At 18.0% G+C, this 17,752-nt stretch overlaps 2 protein-coding genes across 7 annotated transcripts in view; one reads left to right on the top strand and one right to left on the bottom strand.

Moving 5' to 3' along the window:
* The window catches only part of LOC100578680, a 372,214-nt gene extending 360,647 nt beyond the window's left edge, over window positions 1-11,567 (top strand). For 5 of the 6 annotated variants that reach the window (XM_026441504.1, XM_026441505.1, XM_026441506.1 and 2 more), the window contains 5 exons: window positions 3,516-3,731; window positions 6,903-7,060; window positions 7,927-8,135; window positions 10,048-10,323; window positions 11,141-11,567. In XM_026441504.1, the coding sequence (XP_026297289.1) occupies window positions 3,516-3,731; window positions 6,903-7,060; window positions 7,927-8,135; window positions 10,048-10,323; window positions 11,141-11,334 (1,053 nt within the window). In that variant the 3' untranslated portion in view covers window positions 11,335-11,567. The remainder of the gene's footprint in view (window positions 1-3,515; window positions 3,732-6,902; window positions 7,061-7,926; window positions 8,136-10,047; window positions 10,324-11,140) is intronic. The other variant, XM_026441508.1, reaches the window with a different exon arrangement.
* Window positions 11,568-13,612: 2,045 nt separating this feature from the next.
* LOC113218833 (transmembrane protein 234 homolog) lies at window positions 13,613-14,391 on the bottom strand. Its single transcript, XM_026441240.1, has 4 exons — window positions 14,338-14,391; window positions 14,101-14,252; window positions 13,853-14,012; window positions 13,613-13,777 (listed from the first exon to the last, which is right to left on the bottom strand). The coding sequence occupies exons 1-4, from the start codon at window positions 14,351-14,353 to the stop codon at window positions 13,695-13,697; spliced, it is 411 nt and encodes a 136-aa protein (XP_026297025.1). The 5' UTR covers window positions 14,354-14,391; the 3' UTR covers window positions 13,613-13,694.
* Window positions 14,392-17,752: the final 3,361 nt, after the last annotated feature.

Below are 17,752 nucleotides of genomic sequence, written 5' to 3'. Positions count from 1 at the left end.
ATTATACATTTATTTATTATTTATTATTTGAGATTATATATTGATTTGAGAACAAAAAAGATGAAAAATAGTTATTTGCTCATTTATTTTGTGTTTGATAATATTCATGTTTGTTAATATTTTTGACAGTATATATTTTTGCAACTAAATGCTTTATTATTTCATTTATCAACAAAGTAAATCTCTGATAATTATATGACCTATTCTATTTTAATTATATTTTAATTATATAATAAATATAATAAACGATATTTTTTCCATGGAACATAATTTTAACAAATTTATTTTGATTATATTACTTTGATTATATTATTTCTAAAGTTTTTATATAAATTTGATCTTTTTGTATATTTAATATCAAATTTATCAAATTTATCGTTTTAATAATTATTAAAAAAATCAGAATTGACTTATAAAGCGATTAGACAACTTAAATTTTATTCATAAATTCAATAGCTCTAGCATTTTCGATAGTTTAGGTTTTAGCAATAATTTACGAGTGAGTATAATTCCTTAATATTTTCCAGATCCTTAAGCAAGTCTAAGATATAAGATATAATAGCAATATAGCCATTTCAAATCATATTTACGCGCCAAATGTCTTGCAGTGGACCATAGAAATAGTAGCAAGTGTCTTGATCTCCATGCGATGCAATGCGATCCTCCGAAAGTTCATCCTTTAAAACTATCCCTTGTTATTAGTTTTTCTAGTCCTTCTTAGTTTCTTAGTATTTTCGTAGAAAATAATGATTAAAGGGAAAATCATTGAACAGTTTTTATAGACAGATAGAATTCAATATAGATACAGAAATCAGAGCACAAATCAGAACAGAAGTAAGATAAAATTCAATTAGTTATCAATCAATAAATAATTGTCCATTAGAGTCAATAATTATTAGTTTACTCAAAATTTACAATACAATTATATAATTTTACAACTATAGGTGATTCTTCGAGTAATAGTATCTATTTATTATATTGATTTATTATTTATCTTTAGAAATAGAAACATTTCTATTTCTGTTTCTTTTTTTTTGAAGATTGTCATTGATTAATATATCACATTTCTTATTTAACTTATTATATTGTCACGTTATATGAATATTATGGATTTTTATATTAGTATAGTATCTTCTCTTAAAATTTTTATTCTTGAATAATTAAGAATTGTAATTGTATTGGGAGATATTCTTTGGAGATCACATAAAGATATAAAAGACTAATAGAGATATAAATTATTATGTTGCTGATGAGATTTTTGTATTATTTAGATCAGATGAATTTTGAATTTGGAGCATCTCAAGTAAGAGATTTATTATGATTTTATAGATTTGTTGCATATGTGAATTGATTAATATTGAAATATTAATAATATTGAAATTTACTTGGTATCATAGTGATCGATCAAATTTGATAACATTTTTATTTTGCTACATAATCTGATTTTGAAAAGAAATATATTTATTAGTACAATACTATTGAAAATAGTCTGATATTTTTACAATTGATTAATATAAAGAAAAATAATATAATATATGCATTACTAACAATTGATCATCTCGAGAGTTGGCAAATAATTGTCACTTATTAATTATTTATAGAGATACTTATTAAGTTATATATGTAATATATATGTAAAGATGCGACTCATATCTTATATATTTATTACCTCCATATAGACCTCATCGCTATTTCGATTTTATTTTGTTTATTTCTTTTTTTAAACTACTATGCAATATGATGATAATTTAATATTATAGAACAAAGATATTGACATTTTTATATTTCCTATTTTCCTATTTTCTACATTTCCTATTTTCTTTATTAAATATATTCTTTCTTACTATATATTTTTTATTTTAAATCATTTCACAACTTATTCCCTAATAATAATATTGTTTATAGAGAACTGCAATTTGGCAACCAATATATAATATATAACAAAGTTTAGAAATAAATCTTTTATTTTTTTTATGGAAGATTTTGTTTTGTTAAATATAAAATAATAAAAAAATAATAGCTAATGACAGAAAAATGATAGATATTAAATATGACATTATATCATAACTTTTGTAATTTTCATCAAGAAATGTTTTATATTTTATTTTCATATTAGTTAATTTGTTATGAATGAATAACTAAATTATGTGATAATATTAATTTACCTATGCCATATTTATGCCATATATTACAAATAAACATAAACTAAGAAATGACGATTTTATATTTATCGTATGTGTTATTATAAACATGCAGAATTCAAATATTATATTCATTATAAATAGTATATTTCATATTATAGTATATATATTTATTACATTCAATTTATTTGTTTTTGTGCAAATAATTCGAAAACCGATCGAAGGCCGATCGATTATGTAAAAGAAATATTGCTCTTTAAAATAAAAATAGAGAATTTTATATATAAATATAATATTATATAAAATATTTTTCTTGGAGTAAAACTTCGATTCGGGGAAATTTCATTATTTTCAATTTTTTTTTTTTTGCATAATTTGATAAATAGATGAAATATAATGGTTTTTAATATTTCAATTTATTTTCCTTTTATTGTTAAAAATTGGAAAATTTTGAAACACTATATATTTAAATCGATACGTCAAATCTTTTTTCTTTAGTATATATATTATTTTGTCTTTACATAACTAGGTAGTATATATTTTGTATGTATTAAAAAAAAACCTCAAACATAAATTTCTATTGATATGTCGATTCTATTGTTTTTTTTGATATGTTGATTCTAATGTATATGTCGAATATTATCGCTATAAATCTAATAATAGATCTTAAATAGCATCAGAATGTAATTTTTTAAAACAAATTAAAGTTTCTTATGAGTTTCATACTTTTTTGATTTCATTCTGTTTTTTTATACTTTGTTTAGTGTTTTGTAAAAATAGTCTTTTATAATAAATGAAATTTATTCAATTTATTAAATTCTAGAAATACAATAATTATTCATAAATATGATTTATTACATAGTTTAAATAAAAATTGATTTAAATATTAAAAATAATTATATAGAAAAACTATTATTTTTCAATGATTTTTGAAAATATATATTTTTAATTTTTTTTTTAATATATAATAAATACGAATTATAAAACTGATATCATTATAACTTCAATTATTTTAATTCTAATTACTCAAGGATTATTTTCTGAAAGATTCGAAAAAATAAAAAATTCGGAAAATTCAAATTTTTTAGTTTTTTCAAAATAAATCTAAGTATAGTAAAATATACTAAAGAAATAAAATAAATTATTATAATAAATTATATTAAATATTATATTTAATAAATAATATATACATATACTCCTATATAATATTCCATAGAAAATTTTAAATATACAAATTTTAAAAAAATAAATTTTTTGAACATTAAAAATCGAAATTTAATCATTCTTATTTTCTTTTTTTTTTATAAAAATAATTAAAAATTTTGGAAACTTGAAATATGAAAATATCTAAATATATATCATACTTTTTTGCAGGAGGAATATAGTCAACGTAGACGTCTATCTACTCCAAGCGACAGTTCTAGTCCTCCTAGAACAATGAGACTTTTTAAATCTACAGGTACATTGACTAGAGAAGAGGAATCCTTTTGCGAATCAAATAACACTCTCACTAAAAAAAATCAAGGACAGGAAGTTGAGAGAAAGGGTTGGTTTAAATCTCTATCTAGGAAGAATAAATCGAATATCAAAGTGAGTTTTAATTCCCATGATATATGTTATCTTGTACATATAGTATTTCATATATTCAATTATATTATAAATTTTATATCAGAGTAACAAATATCAAAATAAAAATAAAAATATTATTGAATTCATATAAAAAGAATGGTAATTTTAAAACAATAATTTTAATATCAATATATGTAATTTGAATATCAATATTAGAATTTCAATTTAAAAAAAAAATAAAAATGAAAAAGGTTAAAAATACTTATTTAATGTTATTTATTTACAAAGATGTAATTATATTCTAAATATTCTAAAAATACATGAATAAGTTTATAAAAAATAATGAAATATATTTGATAATTGATTTGAAATTCAAAATTTTATTTTAATTTATAAATTTTTTTTATAAATTAGTTTATTATTTTGAAAGATTATAAATGATATAATATATAATATAACATATAAATATAATAATAAAATATAATATCTTTAATAATCTTTTATGTATGTAACAATAAAATAATCTAATTTTTAATATCACTTGAATATTTATAATATTGAATATTAGATATTTATAATATCTTTAAGTTAAGAACAATCTAGAATAGTTCTCAAAACTAATTCTATAATATATTTAACTTTTTTCAAAATTAAGAAAATAATGTTTTAAACTGCGAATACATCTTTCAATTAGATTGAAATATATTATATATAATACATAATATTACAGTAAATACTTTCACAATGATGCGAAATTAATTATATCAAAAATTAAAGAATTATAATTTTAGTTTTAATTTTTAAACTATTAATTATTATTATAATTGATTCTATAAAAAAATTTTTTTATTTTATTTTTATTTGCTAAATATATCAAAAGATTTAATAACCAAAGATTTGAAATTATAATTGATTTTTATAAAATATTTAATTTCTGCGCCTTTTTACTTTTGTCAATAAATAATTTCAAATTGTCAATAATTATATACAATTGTTATTACATTCATAGAACACTTTGGAAAATAGATTACTTAATGAATAAATACTAAAAAGTAAAATGAGTACAAAAATAAATATATAAAAATGTTTATTAAAACTTATTTATTAAATTACAAGTAATGTAAATTTGTTAGTTGAAGACAAAAAGAGTTCAACAATGATCAGATTCATTCTATTTGTATCTTACTTAAACTAATATAAATTTATTTAAACTAATAAATTTCAATTCATTATTCTTTACGAAATCAATCTTCTGAATGTTCAATATTCTATGAATGTATATTAATATCTTATATAAAGATAACATATAAAGATATTTAAAAAATATTTTAAAATTTATATATATATTAAATAAAAAAGTTTTAGTAAACATAAATCGAATAAAATAAGATCGAAAATTTAATGATTTTCAAAATATTATATTTTTATAATAATAATTAATATTATAATAATAAATATATTATAATAATAATATATTATAATAAAAATATTATAATAATAATATATAATAATTTTTATATTTTTATAATTATAAATTTATATTTATAAAATATTTTTTTTATATTAGCATCATGATTGATTTATCTTTAGTTTCTCGATATTTACAAAAAATGTTTCACATGTCTTTCTTCCATTTCTATATAATCTCAAATTATATGCTGTTTTCATTAAATTACTTATCGATGAAGAATTGACACAGTTCTATTACAAAGTACGTAGAAATAGAAATTAAATTAATTTAATAATTAAAAATATTCTAAAAGCATTTATAAACTGAAAAATATTTAATGCAATAAAATGAAATTCAGTAATAAGTTAATCATAATGTTAACATAAAATTATATTATTATATCTCAGAAAGAGTTGAAATATTTGAACTACTTACTATTATTTTCTATTTAATATAATGTACCTTATATATGAATTTTGAATGATTCTTTTTTTTTTTTGAATAATAGTAAAAATAATATATAATAATAATTATATGAATAAAATTTATATAAGTACACATATGTAGAATAATCTAATCAAATTTTATATATCTTTGTTGATTTTGCGAGATATACAAAAATATCATTGGCAAGAGTTATTCAATGTGGAGAATAATGATACAACAAAAAATTTCTTTTACAAAGAATAGAATTTAGTCTTCAAGGATCTTCAAAGATCATCTTCTCCACATTTTTGAATAATCATAGAGATTATATATTTTTTAATATCAATTGATGCATTTTGAAATTTTTTATAAAAAATATTAAACTGTATATCCTTAAAATTATTAATTTAATATAGATATCTTAATTTGAATTTTGTAAATTTGAATCAGAAATAAGAATCATATAAAGTGATATTTACATATTCATTTCCTTATTTTTTATGCAATAAGTTTTATAATTTAACTTAAAATATCAATTGTTTTTTATAGTTTTTGAATATTTTCACTGTATTTAAACTTTCTTAAATATTTAAACTAAATTTTTTACTTTATCAATGATTGTTTCGTTAACTCTTACGTTCAAGATTTTTTTCATAATTTTCAATTATGTTTAAATCAGAAATCTTATTAGCTAGAACATTAATTTTCTGTTTGTTAATAATACATTTTCATTATTGTAATAGAACTGAAACATTGTTTTGTTAAAATATGAATTTATTGCCAACAATTCTTATTTATTTATTTACTAATAAATATAATTTTTTTATTAAATACTATAATTTATAGTTTTTATTATTATAAATTTTTGTTTATTCATTAATAGAATTAATGAATATAATATATTATTAATAATAAACTTGTTATAAATTTTATATCTTTCCATTATTCATGTGGTGATAATTCAAAAAAATTTTATTTCCAAAGTCGTGATAATAATTAAATTCAAAACTATTCAAATCAGACTTCTTTTCGTTAATAAAAATTATTCTTTATTATTTTTCTCAAAACTTATCATTTTTATAAAATTTTTTGCAAATTGTAGTTTATATTGCAAAAATGATTTTTCCTATAATTTTTTTTAATTTTAACTAAATATGACGTAAATACGTTGAACATTTTTCTTATATTACATTTTAAATTGAAAATATTTAATATAATAATAATACCTATCTATTAAAGTATTCTTTATATACTTCTTGCAATTTTTTTAACAAAATATATTTAAGATTCTATTATTGCTTATTTTGCTGTTTTAGATAATGGATAAGAAACCTAGAATACCAGGAAGTGAAATTTTAACTACTGGAACTGATGAAGAAGCTTCGTCCGTACCTGAACGAGTTTTTGTACAAAAGAATTTACGTTTTTTTGGGGACACCGATCAGGAATCAGTTTCATCTAATAGAGATCGCAGGTGATATATATATATATATATTTTTTTCTATTATATCTAGAGGATATCGAAATAGTAACAATTAAAGATTTTAGAAATTATTAAGAAAATTAATATTTTAAAAAGAAAATATTAAAATTAAAAAACTGTTAGCCAATTTGCTATGGGATAATAAATTAATAAATTAATAAATTATTATGGAATTCGCAGTTACCAAGTTCGAATTACTAGATCAAAGGCAAAGTACATATGCTAATGATGTTCCATTGTATGTAACTAAAGTTCGAAATTCAAAGAGTTCTGATTCTTGTTATTATGATAGTTATTGCACTTCCAATGTTCTTGTAATTCTGATATTCTTGTAATTTCGATTTTATAATTCTGCCCTTCTTGAAATTCTCGCAAGATTTTAAGGATTCTCTCCTGGACTAGTATTCTCTGAAGCCCCCGCTATGTGAGCTTACGGATCTTCATTTCTAGGAATACGCAAGTATCCAATAATGCTGACAATCAATTCTAATTGAGCGGTACTTCGGACTATAGAAAGTTCCCTAGAATGAGTTCGAAGGCTATATGAAGTCCGTTATTTTCTCAAAAAACTGTTCTGCAATGCATGTTATTCATTTTTCCTCAGATAGAATGATACTAATTGCGGTTGAGAATGGCATGACTATAAAAATCGTATCAGGTAACAAGGCCTTATTGACATTCCAATTATGCCAAATTGTTTTTAAATGTGCAAAGCAAATGGTTATAATTTCTCTTAAAAATGGTCCTTACAACATTATCCTAAGCCATTTGTGAATGTCTGAACACCATCTATTTAGTATCTGAACAAAAACTATGAATAAAATATTAATTATTCTTTTTCAATTTATATTTTATAGAAATAAACGAGATGATCATACCTGTTCAGGACATGATGTTATGAATTCCAGCCGTTACAATTTGGGTATTCTATCAACATCTCGGAAACCATCGAGACTTACTGAAAGTGCATTGTCTTCCGGTGAAAGTACAACAGGAGATAGCAGTCAACAAAGTCAGAATTCTCAGAGATCACAGAGATCTGTTGTATATCTTCATGCTGCTACGGGTAATTAACAACTTTCACATGATAAATTTAATGCATTTATAAATTAAATTATAAATTTAATGTATAATATATGTAGTAATATATATATATATTACTACACTATATATATATATATATATATATATATATATATATATAATAGTATATGTATATGTAATAGTAATATACTAATATATATATAATAGTATATGATATGTAATAGTAATATACATGATGATACATTTGATGGTGCATCGATTATCCAAAGCAATTGATTATTAATCCGTTTTATATTTTATTATTATTTTTTATGAATTCAATTAAATATTATATCTTCAAAATTATTGAGTTGATTAGAATAAATTTTTTTCTCAGCAGCCAACATTAATTATTTTGATAAATTATTTTTATTCTAATATCGAATTAATTTGAACAATCATAGTAATTATATTATGCTTAAACTTAGTTGAGATATCATTAGTTAATATACTATTGAAATGTTTCAAATCCATCACAATAAGAAAATATATTTGACAAGTTCATTCTTTATTATTATTATCATTTTAATATTATTATAATATTATTATATATTATTATAATATTATTATATATTATATATAATATTATTATTATATTATTATATTATTATTATCAGTTATCTGCTATTTCCATTAATTTACATTAATAAAGAATAAAAGCATATATATTACCACGGTCATAGCAGAAATTTTATGCTATAATAACAATCTGTTATTCCAAGTATCTTGAAAACTAAAATCAATTATAAGAACAATTATAATATGAAAAAGTTATTCAGAATATTGATTTCTACAATATATCTAAAAACTAATCAAAATCAGTAAGGAAATTTCTTTTCTAGATAATTATTTTTTAAATAGATATAAAAAATATCATAGAAATATGTTTTTTTTTATTATATTTTTTTATTATATTGTATAATTTTTTAATGCATTAATTAATACAACTTATCATTTTCTATAAAAAAATTATTAAATGATTATATGGAAAAATTATTAATTTACATAGAAAATTTAGAAATTTGATATTTGAAAGAAAAGCATAATATATATCGTTTTATTCTTTATTTTTCGTATGATATGCTATTTACATTAACAATAAATTTTAGTTTTAATTTTAGTTTTTAATTGTAACGATATTTCTTAAATTTGTGAAAATTATAATTTTTCGATATAAAAAGGAGTTTAATACATTTTAAAATGAAAATGAGCTGCATTATTAATTATATTCCATTTAAAAATTAAAATTAAAATCTTCATAATTTATAAATGTTTATTTACAAAAAAATTAAATATTACGTGATCAATCATTTCAAATTTATAATTTATTATAAATAATTTATAATTTATAATTTATAATTTATAATTTATAAGAAAAATTTTATAAGAAAAAATTAATAATAAAATTATAAAATCTGATTTCAAATAATTTCAATTAAAAATTAAAGAATGAATATATTTATTCATAATTTATATATTATGATTTATATATTATCATTAATATATGTTTAATTTTTTTTTATTTTTTTTATTTTTTTTTATTTTATTTTTTATGTAATCATTATTTATTGTCATTTTTATATTTTATTAAAAAACATTAATTTTTTTAAAATCTCTTTATTAATGTTTAAATAATTTTGTCATAAAATTAATATATTTTTAAAATATATTTGGAGAATAAATTTCAGAAATCAAAACAAAATTGATGTACAAAACTAAAGCTTATTTATTATGTTTCGTAAAATTGACAATTCATAAATATCTCATAAATATATTAATATCCTATCTACTAAAAATATAAAAATAATTTTATTTAATTAAATATAAAAATTATTGTAATTAATTAATTATTTATTTGAATAAATATATTCATTCTTTAATTATATTTTATTTAGTGGGTGAAATACCTGGTCCTAATGAGAGACGTAGAGCAGCAAGCAGAGAAGAATTAAATCGACCATTTCAATCGCACACAAGAACAGTATCAAGAAGTGTCAGCGTTCTAGCACCTTGGAAACCTAGACATTATAGAGAATCTTTTGAAATAAATTATGATCAACAATTGCATCCAAAATCGTTGGCGACAATGAGACGTAGACAAAAAAGTCGTGAAACACTAAATCGTCGGGGAAAAGATACACGACGAAGCAAAGATAATCTCTCAAAAACTGGTAAAAATTAAGCATATAAATATAGTATGAAATATGGATAGAAAATTACAAAAAATTAAAAAATTAAAATTATTTTTAAATATAATATAAATTATTTTTAATATTCATATATTAATATATAATTTTAATAAATATAAAATAATTTTTATTAAAGTAAAGTAAATTTCTTTTTTTTTATAAAATTTTACAAAAAATATAAAGAAATAGAAAATAAAAATATATTTTATTTGTGAAAGATATTTTTATAAACATATAGTTGAAATAAAATAAATAAAAAATTTAAGGAATAATAATTTTAGAGAAATAAATAAAATAAACATAAAAATTAATATCTAAAAATGTTGAAATTTATTTTTTAATTATAAATAAATTAATTTTGCATTAGATGAAGTTTATATAAAATGATTTTATCTTAATCTTACTTTATCTAATAATACTTTATCTAATATAAAATTAAATTATTGACTTAATAAATAAATTTTCATTAAAGATTCAAATAGAAAATTGAAAAAAAAAGATTTTGTAATTTTCTTTATGATTCAACAAATTACAATTTTTCCAAAATTTTTTTACATGTTATATAATAAATATTTTTAAGTTTTCAAATAATTCAAATCATTTATTTTAATTTTAAAAAAATTATGTTTTAAAAAATGTATCAATATTTTATTATATATTATATATTATATATAAATATATCAATAAGTTATTATATATTTTCTAAACATCTTGTATGATAATTTACGAATTCAAAAAATTTTTTTATTTACATCTTATAATGAGAAATGATAAATTAATATCTAATATTTTACTACAGGTACGATCAATCGTAGTACCCTAAAATCAAAAGACAAGCAAAAGGTGGATAGAACTGTTTCCACGGAATCGTTGGCCATCAAATCACGGAACGTTAACTCGAAACCAGAACTGAGTAGATCTACATCGGTTCCACGTGATCCGAATAAGAGTGCTGGTTGGTTCAAGCTGAAAAACAAAAAATCCCGAACTTGAAGGGAAGGCCATTGATTAATGCTAGTCTTGAATTTTATAAATAATTTATAATCATAAGTGATTAACAATAATATGATCAATTTATTATCAAATCATGAATGAGAATATAATTGAACAAATTATTATTTTATTTACTATTTTTTCTAATGTGATCTAATAAAATCGACATCTCAGTGCATAAAAATCGTTTTATAAATAAATAATTCTTAACTGAATAAAAGATATTTACAATTTTTTATTGTTTCAATATATAATTATTATAAACAAACAATTAATAATATAAATTTAATTATAATTTAATAATATAATTATAATTATAATTTAATAATATTAAATCATGAATCGCATTGTGTTTATTATTGTATTTTTTATAAACGAATTATGAAGCCAAATGCGAATTTGAATAAAATGCGAAATTATTTAAATATATGTGACATATATTATTAAAAATATTATCTTTTAGTTTTATTGATTAATAAACTATTCTTTTAATATATGAGAAATAAATGAATTTAAAATGGCAATAGAAGAAGGTTAGTGAAAAACAACAACTAAAAGATATAAATATATAATATTTTTATTTCATCTTCAAAAAGTTTTCTTCTAGTTTTCTTCTATATTGGAGCCTTCTCTCTACCAAATTTAACAAATTAAATTTATTGTGTAAGATGAGAATGCATGTGAAAACAATATTATTTTTTTTCTAAAAAAAACATTTATTTAATAAATAATTAATTTAATTTACAATTTTTCTACATAACAAAGACATATTGTAAGTATATTCATAATAAATTATGAATGTAATGTGTGTGATTTCTAAAAACGGAAGAAATTAATTTCACCGTGAATCAGAGTGCCATTTCCGTTTTTTTAAGCATGTGTATACATTATTTCGAATGAAATCAAAATTTTTAACATGCAAAGTATATTATATAAATAATTTTATAAGACAATAAAAATATAAAAAAAAAAAAAGAATATTTGTTAATATTACAACGATCATTATGATTAAGTTGTATAAGAAGATACTTATATTAATTACATGTATAATTTCTAAAAGTTTATTGTGCATAAATTAATCAATTTTATATTAATTGTAAATATTTGTAATAATAATCATTATTTCTAACTATATTTTTTATTTGCTTTATTATATTTCCACTTAATATTTTTCGTTGACTATTAATTATTAAACTATGTAAACTATGTATTTCTTCAATTAATTTTAAATATCTATTGTCAACATTGAAAAAAATTGAAAAAAAAACTATAAAATTTTATTTATTTTACTTTGTTACAATTATTTTATTATATATTTTATTATATATATTAATTTGATAATTTTTCCAAACCTTTAATTCTTATTGGTGCTGTTTACTTTTTTGTACATATGAGAAAATATAATCCATATGTAAATATCATATATGTTGACAGTGTATTGTTTCATATAATTTTATATATATTATTTATTAATATAATTTTTTAATCCTCCATAAATACATGAAAAAAAAATTGAATGCCGAAGAAATGAAGTCCCAGAATGAATTATATTTTGTAACACAATTATTAGTTTTAAATAAATAAATATAATACCAAATATTTTTACTATTCAGAAAATATTACTTATAAACATACAACATTTGATAATTATAATTTGCTAAATAATTAATAATTAAAAAATTATTATTATTTTTCATTTAAGTAATGTATTATAATTAAATTATTACATACATATATAATATAAATTTTAATTTATTTACTCTTGAATTTCAAAATGAAAAATTCCTCAAAAAATTTTAATTATTATGAAGAATAAAAATCTTCATACACTATTTTATAAGGAAACTTTAATCCAAAAGTATTCTGTATAAATTTTAGTGAAAGTTTATATATATATATATATATATATATATATATATATATATATATATATATATATATGTAAATATATATATATGTATTATATATGAAACAATTGTTTTCTTAATCTCTTTAAAAGGAATTTTCGAAATTTCATTATTTCATATTTTAAATAAAATTTTATTTTGAAATTTTTTTACAATAAACTAATAAGAAAATTAAATTCTGAATATTTTGTAATTTAAAATTTTATTGCACTTTATACCATTACATAATTGTTTAAAAAATAAAAAAAATGAAAGAACTTTAAGCATTAATTTCATTTCCTTCAAATGATATTCCATTAAAAAAAAAAATTACTCCATATATAATTTATAACCTATATATTTAATATTTATTAAAATTAGAATTTTTGAGTTAAATAAACTTCTTCGTAAAATATATGAAAATTTTTATCTCCTACTATATTATAATATTCTAAAATGAAATGCTAAATAAAATTAAAATTGTTCAATATTATGCACTTTATCCCAACAACAAAGGATTGTTCCAATCAAAATTAATATCATTCCAATGTATGTATCTGAAAATTAAAATAAAATTTTATATGAATACTAATATAAATTGCAAATAGGATATCAAATTATATATTACTAACTTTTATGTATCTTTTCTTCACCCAAAATTGAACCAGTCATTGCAGTTACCATAAAAGTAAGCGAATTAGTGACTGGAATTGCTAATGATATATCTGTTTTATTCAAAGTTAAAAAATATAATATAGAACCACTTTGGTTAATAATAAATGGCACCAAATACTAATAATAAAAATAATTAGTAAGATCAAAATAATTTATATACTTATATACTTAAAATATAAAAAAAATCATTATTATATTAGCAAACCTTTAAATTTGTAATAAGAAAAGCAAATTCTTCATAAAATTGACCAAATTTAGAAAATGATTTCACATTTTCTAAACCTTTAGCTCCTTTCTTAATAAATGGGTTGGTTATACCCCATATAAATGCTACAGCAATAAGAAATATGATGGAATCTATAAAATAAATAAAAATAAATTTAATTATCTTTCTATATTCTTAATTTATAAATAAAGTTAATCTAATTTTAATATTTTTTACCTAAAGATATTAACATTTTGATTAAATTTTACTTTGGAACACTAAATATATTTAAAAAGTTTAAATTTATTATTAAATATTTAATATTTTTATTTAACTCTAAAAGGAAATAATAAATTATGGAGAAATTACAAAAAAGTAAAACAAACAAAATTACAATTTATATAAAATGAATATAAAATCATATTATTAAAATTTAATATAAATAAAAAAAATTAACTAAAAATTTTGAAGTTTATTATAAATTTTTCATGTGAAAAAATATATACAATATAAAACTGAACTAATTTTTTAAAAACATAATATAGACATTTTATGAAAAAAAAGATAAGATTAAAGTTTCTATATTATTACGATATGAATTTGGCATCGATAGTATTATCGAATAGTATTATCGAATAGTATCGAAAAGTTTAACGCGGAATTTTTAAACCAGTTATACAAATGTAAAGATAAAATATTCTCTGCAAATAATCGTAAACAGAAAGAAAATCGAAATCCAAAAAACTTTTCATTTTGAAATTTCTAAAATTATTTATGTCATTATTATGTCAAATCGAATAATTAGATAGGATGTGATCAAATAATTAGATAATGTGAGGTCAAGAATGATTCTCATTTGAAAATTTACTGAAAGAAAATTGAGCTATATTTGGTAATAATAACATTAATATAAAATTCACATGTGGCAATTCTGACCAATTTTTTAAGTAAATAATGTAAATGACAAAAAGAATTAAAATTTAATGTATAAAAAGTTCTCTATTGAAGATTTCGAACTTAAGTATCATAATAAAATAAAAATTTAATAAATTATATACAATCTTTAACAAAGAAGATTTATACGATAAAGCAAATATTTATGTCTCTCTTATATCTCAAAATAATATTTTGAATAAAATATTAAAGCATTAAATAATATTATTAACTGCAAAATAAAATTTTATTTTATTATAATTACATAAAAAATAAAATCGAAAAATATAGTTTATGTGCATAAGATTACGCTTAATGAGAAAAACTGCTTGATTTAAAATGAAAACAAAACAGAGAAACAAAAAAGATTAAACATGTATTTCTTTAGTTTCGAGATACAGAAATATTAACTAGTCACAAAAATATTCGGAAATTAATATATATTTAATTTTAACAATTTATATCTTATTTAATAAAAAAAATGAATTAAAAATTATTTTATTTGAGTATTTATTGCATTTCATAAATGCAACTTATTTATATATATTATAACTAAATTGATATAATAAAATTAAAAACTGAAATATAAAAAACTATTTATTATTATTAAAAAATAAAATATAAAATTAAATAAAATAAAAAAATAAAATAAAAAAAATTATTTTTCATATTACAAAATTATTTGAACATAAAATTATTTGAAAAATTTATAAAATAATTAAAATAACAAGTATTAATATATAATTTTTTAAAAAATTAAGTATTTATATCATTTAATATTTTTTGATTTTATAACATATTTTAAACAATTTAAGTTATTAAAAATTATTTTTTGTTAATAATATATCCTTATTTTATTTTTCATTATATTTAATATTTTTTTTTTATTTTTATTTCTGTTTTAAATAAATTTATTATTTTTTTCTTTATTATAATTTTTTTATGCATTTCATAATTCAATCATTTACATGAGGATGTTCAACTATATAATATTAGTTTATTTATTAATTTAATTTATAACTTACATTTACAATATAAACATTTATACAAAAATAAAAATGCAATTTTTTCGTTTTTTTTAATATTCAACAGTAAATCACCAGATTTTTTTTTTGGAATCTCATATGCAATATTATAAGAGTTATTATGTATAATTTTTTATTTAACAAAAACTTATTTTGAATAATTTTCAGTAAATTCTAAAATACTAACTATATATCATTTTATTTAAATAGTTGAATCATTCATATAAATATTTTTAAATCTAGATGTATCCATTAAATCCATTATATGATATTCAATCTACTTATTTTGCCGAAATCCATAAGAATAAATCACATTTCCAAAATTTCAGATTAGAAAAATTGAATGTATTTTTCTACACACAAATCTTTATTTATTTTAGTTTATTCTTACATGTACAGAAAATCATTTGAAATGATTTGAATTCAGATTAATGCACCAATTGAAAAGTCTATCTTTATTTCATTTGAACAATATTTTTTATTGTAAAATGAAATAAATAGAAAGAATAAATGCATTTGTGAATCTTAAATAAAGCGAATTAAAATTATTCCAGTATTGAAAAAGAATTATTAGCTAATTATTCTAAATGTTATAGAATATTATATATCGATCTTATTTACGTGGATTCATTAATAATATAATGTGATTCGTTCAAATCGTTATATTAACTTTTTAATTGTAAGAATCTTTCTTTGAAATTAGATATTTATGTTTATATTTAAATATCAATATGAAATTAAATATATCATTGAATAAATTTCAATGTATAGATCATCTGACTTCTATTAAACAAAAAAATAGTAGTAATTGTAATTGAAAATTGTTCATTACGAAAATTTTTAAAAATAAAATTAAAATTGTATATAAATAATAATAAGTTTATTTTCTTTCAGAAAAATATACTAAGATTAAACGTACTAAAATAAAACAATCTTATTATGTGAAATGTTCAAATTTATTATTTTAAAAAGCAAAATAATATTTTTCATTAATTCTAAAATTATCCTGGAAACAAAACAATAGATTATAAAAATATCACGGAAAGATTTTGATAATAAATTATCAAGTTATATATCATTCGGATTTCATAAAATTTATTTTCAAATTAATTAATTAATTAATCGAATGATATTATATCCGAACATTATAATACAAATTCATTTAAAATAATTGAAAAATTGAAAATAAAATTTTCAATCTAAAACAAAAATTAAAAAAATATTATATATTATATATTATATTATATATAATATAATATTATATACAATATTATATATAAAATATTATAAATATAGGATAAGAAAATTAATTTCAAAGTTAATGTATTATAAATGTATATAAATAAGATAAATCTAGAAAATAAAAATAATTTTCATATTAAAGATCTTTACAAAATAATTTAATTAAATCATAAATAATTAAATAAATAAATGTAAAAAATATTAATTATTTATATTAATTTATAATAAAATTTGTCTTAAAATATTATTTTTCAGATAACGATTCTGCTCCCTATGCTAACTATTCCTTCTATTTCTCTTCATTTCAAACCATATATGTATAAACTAATACTTTTTCTCATTTACATGATAAAACAGTCTAATTATCCAATACAAAATTGATTCTACTAACACATTAATTTTAATTATTTAGAACAGAAAATATTAAAAACGGAAAATATTAAAAATAAATT

The sequence above is a fragment of the Apis mellifera genome, linkage group LG6 (genome assembly GCF_003254395.2).
Source record: "Apis mellifera strain DH4 linkage group LG6, Amel_HAv3.1, whole genome shotgun sequence".
Taxonomy (NCBI): Eukaryota; Metazoa; Arthropoda; class Insecta; order Hymenoptera; family Apidae; genus Apis; species Apis mellifera.
Note: the sequence above shows the minus strand (reverse complement) of the source record. Positions and strands in the feature narration are given on the sequence as shown.

Excerpts from the sequence above, each read along its gene's own strand:
- LOC113218833 (XM_026441240.1), bottom strand. Across the intron at positions 14,013-14,100 it reads TTCTTATTACAAATTTAAAG|TATTTGGTGCCATTTATTAT; the intron begins GTTTGCTAATAT and ends TTTTATTATTAG. Across the intron at positions 13,778-13,852 it reads TGAAGAAAAGATACATAAAA|ATACATACATTGGAATGATA; the intron begins GTTAGTAATATA and ends TTTAATTTTCAG.